Raw genomic sequence first — 16,428 nt, 5'->3', positions numbered from 1 at the left:
TTAGGGAGATAATGAATGGGAACTGAAAATTTCCTTTTTTTCAAAGTAAAAGGGGCATAACTCTGCAAAAAATCATTGAACCATGACAAAATTCAAACTTGACCAGTGCATTTCTTTGACGTATCCATATGTCAAATTTGAGTTGAATGTGTAATACCCTAGAGGAGATAATGAATGGAAACTGAAAATTACATATTATTTTCAAAATGAAAGGGACATAACTCTGCCAAAAATCATCGAACCATGACCAAATTCCAACTTGGCCAGCACATTCCTTTGACATATCCATATGTCAAATTTGAGTTGAATATGTAACACTATTGGGGAGATAATGAACAGAAACTGAAAATTTCATATTATTTTCAAAGTAAAAGGGGCATTACTCTGCAAAAAATCACTGAACTTTGACCAAAATCGAACTTGGCCTGCGCATTCCATTGACGTATCTTTATGTTAAATTTGAGTTGAATGTGTAATACTGTTGGGGAGAATATGAACGGAAACTGAAAATTTCATGTTATTTTCAAAGTAAAAGGGGCATAACTCTGCCAAAAATCATCGAACCAAGACCAAAATCGAACTTGACCTATATTTTCTCATGACATATCCATATGTCAAGTTTGAGTTGAATGTGTTGTACCGTTGGTGAGATAATGAACAGAAACTGAAAATTTCATGTTATTTTCAAAGTAAAAGGGGCATAACTCTGCCAAAAATCATCGAACCATGACCAAAATCGAACTCAAAATCATCGAACCATGACAAGAAACCTTTACCCATATGATCAGGTGGGAACGTATTCCCGTAACATTGCACGTGTGCACATGGAAATGTATTCCTGTACCATTGCATGTGTGCATGTGGAAACATATTCCCGAATCATATACCCTTACCGTATGCTTTGAGCACTCTATATGAGCCTACTAAATAGGTCTTTGGCCTTGATGAATTTTTTTCGGGTGACTTGCCCTTCAGGGCAAGTGACAATCCAAATTGACTATATTGTTATTGTTGCTAAAGAAAAAAACCGAACTGCATGACTGTAATGTATTCTCCAGTTAGTCACAATCGCTTGTAAAACATCAAAGTTTTAATATTTTTAAGGCATTGAGACAGATAAAAAGGCCTATATCGAAGACCAGGCGTCTGTAAAAAGTGGGCGCCAGAAATTTACAGGAATTCCTTTCATTATTCTTGGACAGAAAGTCTTTGATTGTCAATTCAGAAAGAATCGTAAAGAAAAACGACAAAAGATGCAGAAACAGAAGGTAAATGCTCCTAAATGTTTTGCCGCAAGCATGGAGAAATGGAGAAAATTAAATGACTTTCAGAATTACACTGTTCTTGACTGCCTTCAATGAAATTTCATTTTCAGAACCAATTTCTGAAGATGTTGTTATCTACATTTACAAAATGTCTGTCCTGGGAACAGGACTTTCCTGGGATTATGGGACAGTCCTGGAACAGGACTTTCCTGGGATAATGTGACTGTCCTGGGAACAGGACTTTCCTGGGATAATGGGACAGTCCTGGGAACAGTGCTTTCCTGGAATTACAGGACAATCCTGGAAACAAGACTTTCCTGGGACAGCACTGTCATATTGTTCCTGTTCTTTTCCTGTCTTCAAGATAGTTGGAGTCCTTTTTAACAGTGTGAAAAAAGTTTGAGGATTATCCCAGGAAATCCTTAGATGTTTTCAGGACTTTTCATGATTTCCTGGGATAGTCTTCGGATTTCCTGCTCTTTTTTTGAACGGGATGTCCAAACAGCATAACAACAAATAGCATAAAATAGACTTTTTCTTATAAGTCTGGGTAAGTCAAAATTGTTTCAAAGTACTTTCAATACAAATTTACCAGTAAAACCTTATACAATTATATGTTGACAGCCATAAATACAAGAGCACCTGTCTTGTGTTGTAAATGCTCGCTCGTCTGTAAAAGGCAACTAATAACTATTGCCAATTTTTTTTTTATAAAATATCAAAACTTTTAAAGGGAAATAACTTCTAATTGCTTTCAATATAATGTCCCTTGTCTTACAACTGTGCTTTGACATGATAATCAAAGTATTAAAGTTTCAAGCTGCCAGCTTTGATATCTTTTAAATCAACCTACTAATAATAAGCAATTTTAATAAGTTAAAAAGGGGCGAAACTCCAAATATATAGCTCTCAGAATGATGCCCCTTGTCTTACAACAACCTCTTGTCATGATAAGCAAGCATTCCAAGTTTCATCTGGATACCTTTAAACTTGTTTGAGTTATGGGCTACATTACAGTTTTTGCACAACAATGCTGACGCCACAGTGATTACAATAACTTACACTTTTTCTTAGAAAACAGTTGTGCTAAAAAGAATATATTATTTCAGCTATTCTCAGTTTCAGATAAAAAAAACCTCAAATGTAGCTTATGTTATAAAGTTCTTCTTTAAGCATAATATAAGTAGATAAACACATCATGCCAATTTTTGTCACCACAAAAATGACTAAGTCTGCTATTAGTAAATATAATGTTAAGATACCACATCAAAATTACATAGTGACCACAGATCAAAGAATGAGTCTTCAGCTGCATCTTCAGTGCCAATTATCTACTAGAATCTGTTGCTGCCATCAGGCGAAGAGTCAGTTAATTCAAATAAAAAGAAACAAAAATGTAATACATACCTGCTATGTACTATGTAGATAATGTAGTACCTGTAGACTAGTCAATATGAAGTGGGAAAATGCTACTGTTTTTGACAGCTAAAATTGTATAATGCATTAATGGACATTTCCTGATTTGAATTTGCAACATTCCAGTGTTACTTTATGGATTTCTTTACTATAATTCCGATCAAAGAGGCTTCAATGTCTAGTCAATGAATACAGATCTGCAGACTCTCTGGACTATAAACTGAAGGGCATAGTCATAGATAATACATCACATCATCACTGCTGGTATTTGAAAGAGTTACAGTGAAATTCCATTAGTACTTTATCCACTTGTAACAATTCCGACATTCACTGACAGGGAATTTCGGAAAGCATCTAATTTTGTCTTGTGTCAGAAACATTCTCTTACTTGACTTTAATTTAAAGTATTATCACCATAAACAATCAAAGACAACATGGATACTCGTAAAGTTAAAAATTTGATCTTATTTGCAGTACATAAATACAGATTCAACGTTTTTGACTATACTAGTAATATACAGTTCAACCTCTGCTAAGCAACACCCTTTGGGAGGCAAATATTTTGGTTGTTGACGAGAGGTGTTGCTCTAGAGAAGGATTAATTTACTGTGAAGTGGCACTATAAGAACTAGAAATGATTGTGTCCATAGGACACGGATGCCCCCACACGCCTCTGTTCTGTCAATCTTATGACTCTAGGTCAAACATTTTTTGGACTACATGTGCCACAAGTTGAAAACTAAAAATCAACAAAGGGCCATAATTCTGTTAAATTTGGTCGCAGCAAAAATTCCTTCCTTTACTACCATCTACACATTAAGGTTGTTCATCCCTGGAATTTTAAGCAAAATCAGCCATCCGTTTTAAGAGGAGTTGCGTTCACAAAATTTCTACATAGTATATAGTGAAAAAATCAACAAAGGGCCATAATTCTGTTAAATTTGGTTGCAGCAAAAATTCCTTCCTTTACTACCATCTACACATTAAGGTTGTTCATCCCTGGAATTTTAAGCAAAATCTGCCATCCGGTTTAAGAGGAGTTGCGTTCACAAAATTTCTACATAGTATCTAGTGAAAAAATCAACAAAGGGCAATATTCTGTTAAATTTGATCGCAGCGAAAATTCTTTCCTTTGCTACCATCTACACATTAAGGTTGTTCATCCCTGTAAGTTTAGGCAAAATCTGCCATCCGGTTTAAGAGGAGTTGCGTTCACAAGATTTCGGGACGTACGGACGGATGGAAGGACTGACGGACGGACAAGTGCAACGCTATATGCTCCCACATTGTGGGGGCATAAAAATTGAAAATGTTCTAGTAAAGTGGTAGTTGATCTACATAGGGCCACTTTGCAGAGGTTTCTACATAGGGCCACTTTGCAGAGGTTTCACTGTATATACATTTAAATAAATTATGTATAATTTTTTAATGTGTGCATGTTTTGTCCATGTTTATTTATTATTATAATTATAATAAAATATAGTTACTTTTTCATTGCAAAGTATTCCTCTTTAAGGTATTTTCCAACATTCTTGCATAAAAAAATCGTCAAACCAGAAATGTCTTTTTGGATGTGTCAGCCATTAACAGCAAACAACAATTTGTGTAACATTTTAATATAAATTGAAAAGGTATCACATGATACAGAACAAAAATTTGTTCTTATGAATAGAAGATAATGTAATAAATATTCACATTTCATTATGCATTAAATATTTACATTTCATATAATCTCTTAACTTATGTACAGGTGACGTACATCTAACAACAAAAAGATCTTAAAAACTTACCTTTACATCTTGATAAAAACTGTAAAAACATTTCGTCTTTGAACATAGGGCTACATTCACTGAAATACACAAAATTTCATTATGATGATCCATGTTATAATCCTTTTCTAACTTAGGGGAAATAAAAGTCGGGAATTTCTTAGGGACAATTAATTTCCATCATAGTGGGTAATCAAATTGATAGCTTTCATTAGACAAATACACTAAGTCTTATAACTTTTTTAAATGAAAAAGTTTGTTAAAAAAGTTTTATTCTTCAATTTTAAAGGGGAAATGTTTGCCAGGAGGGGAATTTTAGACTTGTTTGTCAGGAAAATGTAGTAATTTGTCTTGAGGAAGTTGTCTGATACCGGTTTAAAAGAGCAAAGAAGGGTAAAAGGCCCTGTCCTTTAATCATGTGCCAGTGGTGGCTCAGACAATTAGACTGAAAATGCCTACCTAGACATCAACGTCACCTCTACAGCATGTTGTAATGGGTCTATAAACAGCTCTAAAGAGACAAGCTCCCCTTGTCTTACACCCTCTGTGCTGTCTGAAATGGCCACAGATGACAGGCCAACACTGCTACATGGCCAGCATGTTCTGATGTGAGTCTTGTTCAGCACACATAAGCCTCCAATGTAAAATCCACACAGCTGCATGGCAGAGGGATTCATCAGAATTAGATCTTTTTTCATCTGAACGGGCAAGTCAATATTTCCTCCTGAAAAGTACAAATCAGGTTGTATAATCATAATCATACATAATTGCAATTTCATTAGACCTGTTAATAGCATACTTTAACTTTGCATTTGTATTTAAATTTAATGGAAAACCTTTTTCAACATCATCTTTATGCTGCCCAATACCAAGGGCATGAATATTTGTGGTTGGTTTACTTATTTTTTTTAACTTGTTACTTGTGTAATAAAATTTATTCCCATAAGTAGAGATAATATAAAATTATCACAATAGTATGCAAGGTAGGCAAAAAGTCAGATAAATCAGCTGGGACATTAGTTCCCATTGGCTCCCATAACTTTATATGTCTTTTATTTTGACGGTGTTAAATAAAAATGCATGTACAGATTTTTTTATCCGACTTGACAATTCATAAGATTTGCCTACTAATTATAATAATAATTTATATTCCAGGATGGTGATAGAATTTTTGGTGACAGATCTATTGAGATAGAACTAGAAACGTGTCCATAGGACACTGGTGCCCCCACACTCCACCGATTTGTCAATCTTATGTCTCTACCGTAGTAGGTCAAATATTTTTTTTGGCTACATGTGCCCAAGTTGAAAACAAAAAAATCTTTTATTAAGTAAAGGGCAAATACTAGAAATACTGAATAAATCCACAAGAAAAACCCAAGGTGCTTAAGTACACTGATGCTGACCAACATTCTTGTAAACTTTCAGGCCTACAGGTCATAAACTTTTTGAGTTACGTGCAACACAAGTTAAATATTGTAAATTTTTACTAAGTCAAGGGCAATAACTAAAAATATCCACACGAAAATACCCAGGTGCACAACTAAACATGCTGAGCAACATTCTTGTCAGGTTTAATGACTCTAGGTCAAATACTTTTTGAGTTACATGCAACACAAGTTGAAAATTGCAAACTTTTACTAAGTCAAGGGCAATAACTCTAAAAATATCCACATGAAAATACTCAGGTGCACAACTTCACATGCTGAGCAACATTCTTGTAAGGTTTCATGACACCATGTCAAATACTTTTTTAGTTACGTACGTCACAAGTTGAAAATTGCAAATTTTTACTAATTCAAGGGCAATAACTCTAAAAATATCCACACGAAAATACCCAGGTGCACAACTTCACATGCTGATCAACATTTCTGTAAGGTTTCATGACTCTAGGTCAATTACTTTTTGAGTTATGTGCGACACAATAAGGGAACGGACGGATGGACAAGGGTAAATCTAGATCCCCCCCCCCCCATAGTGGGGGCACAAAAATCAGAATTGCTCGATACTAATAAATGCTACATAGTACTGCATTATATATGCTGCCGCTGCAGTGCAGTACTGTATGCCATAAATAATTGAAGGAAAAAATTGTCACATTGTGGCTATCTCTGTAAATAAATTCAAAAGCTAAGTGCAAACCTTTGCCTTCAGGTAAAGGGCAGACAACTGCGTTGAAAATATTGTGTAAAACATAACCATGTGAAAATGATTTGTTGCTCAAACATTCATCTTTGTGCTTTGACAGGTCTCTATAACCCAATATTCTACTACAGTGTATGCATTGGTTCCATTCAGGAATGATCTGTTTATTCTTTGGCGGCATTTTTCACACAAAATTATTTAAAAACAAAATTTCTATCCGAATCTCGATCTCAATTTGCCCACCACATGTTTTTATCTCGTCCACATTCTCGCGAGATTCGCAAATTATTTTTCATGTTATCACGTGACTTGAAACGAGATTTTTATTTTCAGAACTGGTACGTTATTTTTCCAGCTGTGGTAAGTAGTCGCCCCTAAAAGAAGTAAACTATAAGAAAAAAATCGAATCTGTTGATCATTTGAAACAGCACACGTTTCTTATCTTTCCCTGTCGTGAACATTTTATGTTTGGTTGTATGATTAGTTAAATAATTCGAATTATGAAGCATAATTTTTACCCCTCCCACTTTTACGCGCTGTATATTCGCACTCGGTCTATTTCGTAACATACTGATAAATAATTATAGTGCTAGTTAATATTATTTTAGTTCAATAAGATTTGACTGAGTGATATACATAATATAATTTATAACATTTTGCATTCATAAAGTAATCTAGTTCTGGCTTTCAAATCTTTATGGTAGCAAGACACTTCACCCCTCAAATTTTGAAGACACTTCACGGTCACCCCTCAAGAAACATCATCCCCCTTAATCAGGTCTAGGATTTCATGATATTTATGGACAGTCTGTAAATTTTTGGAAAATCCTTATTTATACAGATTTTTTTATCAGTAAATAACGGACTTTAAGAAAGAAATTAGTAGAAGTTGCATTAAAATACAAAACTGCAGGTAAATATGAATAAGGTTATGTATTAAATGTAACAGTATGGTAAGATTCAGAACAATTTGATAACTTTGACTTTTAAGGTGATTCCACTTTGTCAGCCATGTTTGTTTTCACAAAGTCTGTCCAAAGTGAAAGTAGGCCAAAATTCATATAACAACAAAGCTCTTATTTTTAAAATGATGAACCATTTGAAAGTACACTTCCAGGTTTATATTTTAAGGACAATTATAAACAAAAATAAAAATGATAACAATAAGAATATTTACCTTGAATGTGCTACATTTCTGAAGACCAAAAACATTCTGTTGCAAAGTTTTATGCACATTTCATGAATGGCAAAATCCTTTTTTAAGTCTGTTTTAGTGCCTACAAAAGCTATTTTTTGCAGCAAATACAAAAATCTTTCAAAACTTAAATCCAAATAAATCCATATCTCATGTCCTTCTAAGCACATGGCCTCCATTATTTTTTGTAAAAAAGTAGTGCAAGAAAACAATCATCATTTATAGCCTTATGAACTACAATTAAAATGAAAACACAATCAAACTTTAAAATCTAACCTTTTTATGTGTAACAGTGAAGTGTGTCTGTTTGTCATGTACACAAGAGATAGATAAATGATGTTTATTTTCATGGTACTACTTTTTTACACATGTCATGGTGGCCATGTTTTTTCAAGGTCAGATAAACTACTTTCCTAAGGGTTATATTTTTTAAAGTTTTATGTATTTTCTGCAAAAAGTAGCTTTTGTAGGCACTAAAACAGACTTTAAAAAGGATTTTGCCATTCATGAAATGTGCATAAAACTTTGCAACAGAATGTTTTTGGTCTTCAGAAATGTAGCACATTCAAGGTAATTTTTCTTATTGTTATCATTTTTATTTTTGTTTAAAATAGTCTTTAAAACATAGAACTGGAAGTGTACTTGCAAATGGCTCATCATATTACAATGTGAGCTTTGTTGTTGTATGAATGTTGGCCTACTTTCACTTTAGACCCACATAGTGAAAACAAACATGGCTGACAAAGCAGAATCACCTTAACAAAAATTTCAAAATCATCAAACAAAGATGAAACTCACCCAATTACATTTGTAAATATTTACAATCAATAAGACAACTTGTCTTATGTTGCGTATACATATTAGTGTACAACTAAAAACAGCAAATTTCACATTGAATATATGTAAGTTTATGGATTGAAAATTTTTTAAATTTCTAGACTATCTGTAAAATTTCAATTACTTTTGTCAGCCATGGAATTTATGAGCAGTGCTAGGCCTGGTATGCCATCAGGGATCACGCTAGACCTAAAATTTAGGGAGAAGTGACTTCTCCCTCAAGTGAAAATAGGGAGAAGTTTTTAGGGACAAGGAGAAGTGCATACGAACTGCATTTTTTTTAAGTGTTGATGTTCCATTTCATACTAAGTTTTAAGATTGATTAACATCATGTTGAGTACATAACAGTTTATTAAGTAACTCATAACAATAAACAGCAAAATTACAAATGTGGCTGTCTTTTTTTTCTTCTATATCATCTTTATTATAGGTTTTGTGTAGCTTGTTTTGATTTTAATGCTGCACCCATGTGATGTGCTGAAATAAAGAAAAAAATTATTTTAGTAAGTCACTAGTAGGCCCCTATACATGATTTTCATCACTATCCCCAGAAATATTCATAGGGAGTGCCAAGTCAAAGTTCATATAAACTTAATAAGTTTTATGTGGATGCTTTTTTATTTTATTTATTTTTTTTTTTTTTTTTTTTAAGAAAAGGTAACATGTGTACAGTTGATATTTTTTTTTTTCGACGGACTTTTTCTGCATAATGCATTAGATCTATCGGTGATACTATTTCAGTATTTGCACCGCCACCGGTCTTTTCCCCATTAACCAGCAAATGACATCAGTGTTTTATTGTTTGTTTACTTGTAAAAGTTCTAAAAAAAGTTCTTTTAAAGAATAATAATCAAGGCATAAATCATCACGAGACCCATTTACCAAATTGCTGAGACAATTGTAATTACACATCGAAACCAACACTTTTGGCGACACGCTTTCGTAAAGTGAAAATGTGTGAATAAGATCACTAAACTTACCAACTAATTAATGTAATAAGTATGCCCCCAATATGTCCTAATTGACATGATTCGCCGCTAATCTGTTTATTTGTTGTTTATTGATAATAAGTCGGCATTTGACAATACCCGAAGATGTCAACCATTCAATTCCAACACTCGCTAAATTGTCTTGCTGCGTTTCATTGGCTTTCCGATTTTACCGACCAATGAAAATGCGTTTAACAAATCGCTTTGAAATAGGAGGAGGGTAGACGATAACTGGGCTGCTTGACACTTCAAAATTTATTGCAAGCGATTTGAAAATTCGGGCGACTTTGTTTTCGCTTTTCTAAGTGATCCGGGAGAAATGGAGAGAGACAAGGCGACTTTGTCGCCCAAGTCGCCTAGAAACGTGATCCCTGGCCATAAAACTAAGGGGTTTACTTAAGAAAGGAAAAAGAGCATTGCGCTACCTCCATAGGACTATACTGGTTTGGGAGATAAACTCGGCCGAAAATCGGTGTTTTTAGTGCATATTTCATTTATTTGTTTATGTTTTCTGATGAATTTTGCCCATTAAAAACTTAAGCTCTTCGATTTTCCGGTATCGCCATAAAATTTATATTTAGAAACATAATGGGAATTTTTGAGAGACCCTGGAAGAGATATATAAAAAGGATATTTTAAACGCGATCGAGTAGATAATTCCTGCTCTTTGTTTTTCTTCTTAAATGAGTAAGTCAAATTGTAAAATAACATGTTTAGACATTTTATTATTTCTTTGCTGTTCATTTAAGTCAAATAAAAAATATTTTTTGCCAGAATTGTTGAGCATAATGTTAGTATAATGAATATCTATGATAACACGATATTTATATGCAACATACTATGTAATATATAAATGATTTTAACGTTAATATTTTTCTTTTCTTCACAAAAGCGAGTCTGAATTTCATCTACAAAATGTATACGTTAACGTCGTGTGCTTAACGGTAGTCAGTCAATATATAAAAAGCTCAAAATGAGCATCTACTGCGCATGCGCACAACAATGGGATTCCCGTACTTTTTATAGGCATGTTTTGTAAACAAACAGATAAAAGTCTGTGTTATTCTTTAAATAGACAAAATTTCCATATATTGTCGTATTCCAGCGATAGTATGAGATGGTGAGCTTGATTAGATTATAAAATCCGATAACTCGATTAAATTATAAAAAGCCAAGTTTATCAACCAGCCGAAGTTATCTCCCTAACCAGTATATCTTTTCTTTTTTTTCCAATCAAGTTTGTCAATTCAACTACAGACTAATAATGACTTTTTGTTTACTTTTTTGCAATTTTACTCTTATGTTGCTACAGTTACATAAATATACATGTAGCAGTGATCTTAGACTTTTTAAAAAAATAGATTTACTAGTAAATGGAGATTTATGCTAGATTTGCACTCATTTTAAAGGCTGTGATTTCAATGCAATGAAATGGAAAAGAAATTGATTTGTTTTGATACTCTCTGTTTCAGCTACAAATAGAATTACAGCTTCAGACATGTTGATAGATGACTTAGAGCAGTTGAAAGACTGGCTAACAGCTCAATTGTCACCAATGTAAGTGCATGTGTAGAAAGTACATGTAATGTTCAGATAATAATTTCTCTGATTTCGGCTGATATTCTTATTGTAATAATTGAGTAAAACTGTCGTTAAAATTCATTTGTGATTCAGGTATCATGTGGAATAAGTAGTCATTCACTTGCACAAAAATTGGTAATTTCTGGTTATCTTTGAGCGTGGGTAAGATGGACTGTTCGGGGAACAAATTTAAGAATGTTTCTTTGAGATTTACATAACTACAAAACAAACTGAAATGATATCTGTATAAACTAAAGGTGGTTACTAAGGGTGTAACGGTTTACCGGTATACCGATATATTGCAATATGAAAAAATAAATTTCGTACTGCGGAATGATTTTTGGAAAACCGGTATTTTATAAAAATCATAATTTTCAATTAATTGCCTTCTAATTTTGTACAAATTTCACATAAAATCTTTAATTGGCGAATTTTGTTGGCGCCAACGTAAGATAAAAGTATCCGACAACTAGTACACTTAAAAGTCAATAAGCGGCCGCATAATTTACATAAGCGGCCCAGATGTGAAAGGTCACACGCGACTAGTTTTGTTTATCAAATTGTGTGACTATTTATTCCTTACATTTTTATTAAGTTTCTACTAAAATATATACATATAATAATAGTATATGAATGTTACTCCATCTTTACATCAAAACATATACACGACAATACATATTGCAATATATTGCAATACGCTTCAGCAAAATGGCAATATATTGCAATACGGTTTTTGCTGTATTGTTACACCCCTAGTGGTTACTGATATGAAGTATGTGAGTTGTTTTTATATCTGTGGATAAATTTGGAAGGAGATTGTTTTAATAAGTTTTTTCATACTTGGATCAAATCTAGGTGACCATCTTACATGTAGATTTTTTGTTTTTAACAAAACATTGCTAAAATTCAAATTTCAAAGGCCTAGAGTATAAGTATTGTTCCTAAAACACGTACAAACATGCATTCACATGTTCTCAAACCTTTGTTATGTATGTTTGCAGTTGTGAGGCAGATCCGAGTGCACTAGCCAAGTATGTTGTGGCACTTGTGAAGAAAGATAAACCCATCTCAGAACTCAAGGACAGTTGTACTGACCAGCTAGATGTCTTTTTACAGACAAGTGAGTATTGCGGACTATCTTTTTTTCCTCTAAAGATTGAAAAAGTACCAGTTATTGACAGTGCTATAGTCCTATCTCTAAATGGAATAATCTAGGCTAATTTGTATCTCTAAATTCTGTAACTTTATTGTACTTGATAAACTTAATATATCTACTGTAATTTACTAAAATTGCAAGTTTATTTACATTGCTTGTCACTCTTCAGTTAACAAAAATTATTATGTGCTATCTTGCCTGATTGAGGCTAAGAAAAGTTACTGCTGGCTGTGATTTTCCTGCTTACTTAACAGACTCTGATAAAAGGCCTCTTCCCAATTGAAATTTTCTTTAAAATCATGCAGTTTTCCCAAAAATCTTAACTTAAACCTGATTTTTTACTTCCCAAATTAGCAATTTTAGTGATAATTTTCCCCAAAATCAAGAGACTAAGGCTTCTTCCCAATAAAGTAAAAAAGATCATTGGCTTGTATGTTTTTTGTTGTAGCTTATTTAATTCACACACTGCAAATATTATCAAAGCTTACAGAGTTAGATTAAAACTGTGTTTACTTTTGGGAATTCTAGAAACAAAAGATTTTGTGGACACATTATTTGAAGTGATAGATAACAAGTCATACATCAAAGAGAAGGAAGAGACAGCCGCCCCTCTCCCAGACAGTGCCGCCCCAGATGAAGCCCCGCCCACAGAGAATGATGCTACCCTTGCACCTAGTGACCAGCAACTGGTTACATCCACATCAAAAATAGATATTAAAAGAGAAGAGGTATATTCATTATAAAAACATACTGTGATATCACTTTGTAGGCCCAAATGAAAATATTAAAGTTGTCCATATACTAGTGACTTTTTCTGTTATCGGAAATGCTACAATTTGAGACCATGCCAACATACCTTCTATGCCATTTGCTTAAAATTTCAAATTTCATGGCAGCAAAATTAATTTATTTCACAGTATGTAATATCTTTACAACATTTATTTAGTAGTACATTTAATTCTTATTTTTGGTACCAATAAAGTATAAAAAGTACAATATTAATACCCTTTCATTAAGAGTCATTACTGGCGGCGGAGGAAGGTAGTCTAGTACTGGTGTAACTCTCCAGGAACGATGGTTAGGAAACAAACAAAACCAAATGAATTGAAATATTAAATATGTTTGTATTTAAACACATGGTTTAATATCTAGCATGTTTATTGAACAAAATATTTAAGTGTAAATTGTTGAAGTATCATTAAAAATTATTTTTTGGTTATTTGGTCAGGTATCCTACTTTGGATTTTGAATAATAGCTGTGTTTTGCTCAATATTTTGAAATTTGGGTAATCAGAAATTATGATAGAAGCATGCAAAAAGATCTTTACAACAGAGAATATCATAATATGCGTATATAGAGCTTACAGAGATTCACATGATTGTATGTTTTTACAGGATTTACAGAAAGCATTTCCAATAGGAGAAAACCGAGCTAGAAAATCTCGATCAAGAAGTTTATCTCCTAGAACTAGATCCAGAGAGTAAGTTTTTCAAATTATCTATATAATGTATCAACAAAACAAAACCCCTTTGTATGTGATAAAGCAGTGTGAGTTTTAATCTTGATCATGACTCTCAACTGTCTAGTGAAAGGGGGCTGTTCAGCTAGGTTATTGACAGTTTTTCTGCTTAGATGCCTGAATTAATTTCAACACCGTTAAAGCTTAGAAGTTACCATATGACCTGCACAATGTCAGTTTGCTTAAATCAACCACCCAAAAAGTTTTGATAAAATATCATATTGAGAAAATTGTCAATAAAGAGAAGGTTATGAAAGTTTTTAATGTAATGTTCAAATCATAGGCAGATGGAAACATACTGTATTTGAAATCACAATGTGGATAGAAATTGCATCACAAAGTGATTTTGTTTCTGTCAAAAGTGGTCATTTAGACTAGAATTTTCAAGTCATTAACTAGCATCCATCTGTTGAATTATATCACTCCAAAGATGTTAACTTTTATCATGTTTGAAGTATGTTAAACTTATTAAAGAAGGTCATTGATTCTTTTTAGAGTACCCCTATGTGTGAAATTTTATGCACAGAAAGGTACCAAAGGTTTGCCCGTGTAAGTAATGCAGGAAAGTTGACACATAACCTGATGGAGTAATTTGAATGTCTATGATATGCAACCAAATTTTACAATTCTTTACATAATTTCATAAAGCTCTTTGGTGATTAAATGTAATTACAAATTATTTAAAAAATAATAACAATGATATATATACAGAGATGATAGAAGAAGAAGAGTAGATGAAAGACGAAATTTTGACAGAGGTTATCCACGCAGACGATCAACAAGTCCTAGATTAAGAAGATACAGATCAAGGTCACCATATAGACGAAGGTCACCTTTTAGACCTATCAGAGGTCGTGGTCGAGGACGCTCCCGATCAAGATCATGGTCCAGAAGCTGGTCAAGGTCACCAAGAAGTAGATCAAGAGAAAGAATTAGGTCAAGGTCACCAGGAGGTAGGATAAGATCAAGGTCTCCTGGTGGACGCTTGAAATCAAGGTCACCTGGTGGAAGAATCAGATCAAGATCACCTGGCGGTCGTATCAGATCACGTTCCCCTGGCGGAAGAATAAGGTCACGCTCACCTGGAGGTCGTATTAGGTCAAGGTCGCCTGTAGGAAGATTACGTTCGAGGTCACCAGGTGGTGCACGTTCACCAAGACGTGAGGTCAGAGGCAAGGTCACCAGAGGGGAAGATCTCCATACAGGCGCTCAATTTCACCAAGATTTAGCATCAAGATCACCCCAGAAAAACAGTCAAGGTCTTCCTGTTTTTTTTTTTATAGTTCAAGAAGTCCAAGATCAAGGTCACCATTGTCACCTAACAGATCAAGGTCTAGATCACCTGTAAGAAAAGGTAATTGTTGTGAAGAATACTTTGAAAAGTGATATATTTTTTAATAGAGACCTATTAAGATCAGTTTCAAAATAAACTTTATCAATGTTTCTTGGAAATAGAATAAAATTTGAAATGAAAATAGACTAGTTAAAATAATTAAAAATATAGAAAAATTGAAATCTTGCAATGATTGGGTCTAATATTCTAATCTTCATATAGCCTTGAGTCTATAGGTTTTGTGGTATTCGAAAAGTTTCCTTTAACATTTTGCTTTCAAATCACTCTGGTATAGGGGAAATTAAATTCATTTTGAAAGTTTTTTTAGTAGAAAATTATTTGTCAGTGAATTGAGAAAGCAATACTTTGTTTCTTCAGGAGTATGTTCTTGTGATGGCTTTAAAATTTATTAAATAATGAAAATGTAATATTGATCAATTGCTTAGCTTTATTACAATATTAATAATGCAAAAATTATTGATTTTTGCAGTGCGTAGAAACAGCTTAGATAGTCGAGGTCAACACCAACGCAAGAGAATGGACTGGCTTGATAGTTCTAATCCAACTCCGGCTGACTCGCACAGCTCTATCTCTGTTTGTGACACACACGTCTGGGAGATACGGAAGAGGTGCAGTCAGCATCTGCTGGAATAAGATGTAGGGACTATGATGAGTGCGTTAATGAAATTATTTTTTCTTTGATTCCTTGTGTTTTGTTGTTGTTATTGTTGTCTTATAATCTCTTAAATTTGGGAAAATCATGTTGTTTTGGGTTTTTTTTGGCAAAGTGGTTTTGGAAAAAACTATTGCAGTACGTTTTTTAAATTGCGTTTTAAAGCTGCCATTATGCATTTTTGTAAGAAGTAGGATGTGGCCTTATAGTAGGTTGTTGGTTGGTTGAGGTTGTCATTCATTAAGAGGTGATTGCCCTCAATTCTTAAGTTTGGAAAAATTTGCTTTTTCAATGTTTTTTGTTTGCAGGGATAAACAATCTGTAAGTTAAATGTGTGAAAAAAGTGCTTGATCTAAGGTAATTTTCACACATGTAAGGGGGAAACATTTGCTAATTATGGAGGCCTTACATAGGAGGACTTTATACAATTTTCAACATATGATACATTATTATTGAGCTTTCTTTTGATACAGTGTTACTAAAAAATCTTTTATAACACAATTACAAGATGTGACATCTGTTTGCCCTTAATGTTACATTTGATCATGT

General features: G+C 33.4%; 2 protein-coding genes across 2 annotated transcripts; one reads left to right on the top strand and one right to left on the bottom strand.

Annotated features, from left to right (window-relative positions):
- Positions 1-4,421: 4,421 nt before the first annotated feature.
- Positions 4,422-6,872, bottom strand: LOC132736497 (uncharacterized). The gene is made up of 3 exons (XM_060723634.1): positions 6,593-6,872; positions 4,910-5,174; positions 4,422-4,530 (listed from the first exon to the last, which is right to left on the bottom strand). The coding sequence occupies exons 1-3, from the start codon at positions 6,774-6,776 to the stop codon at positions 4,443-4,445; spliced, it is 537 nt and encodes a 178-aa protein (XP_060579617.1). The 5' UTR covers positions 6,777-6,872; the 3' UTR covers positions 4,422-4,442.
- A 2-nt stretch (positions 6,873-6,874) lies between these two features.
- LOC132736496 (serine/arginine repetitive matrix protein 2-like) lies at positions 6,875-15,102 on the top strand. The gene is made up of 7 exons (XM_060723633.1): positions 6,875-6,955; positions 11,089-11,173; positions 12,199-12,317; positions 12,882-13,081; positions 13,749-13,834; positions 14,585-15,050; positions 15,097-15,102. Exons 2-7 carry the CDS (start codon positions 11,115-11,117, stop codon positions 15,100-15,102), a joined length of 936 nt encoding a protein of 311 aa, XP_060579616.1. The 5' UTR covers positions 6,875-6,955; positions 11,089-11,114.
- Positions 15,103-16,428: the final 1,326 nt, after the last annotated feature.

This window comes from Ruditapes philippinarum, unplaced genomic scaffold (assembly GCF_026571515.1).
Source record: "Ruditapes philippinarum isolate M1 unplaced genomic scaffold, ASM2657151v2 ctg12106_1_1_1_1, whole genome shotgun sequence".
In the NCBI taxonomy this organism is placed as follows: Eukaryota; Metazoa; Mollusca; class Bivalvia; order Venerida; family Veneridae; genus Ruditapes; species Ruditapes philippinarum.
This window is presented reverse-complemented; position numbering and strand designations above follow the sequence as displayed.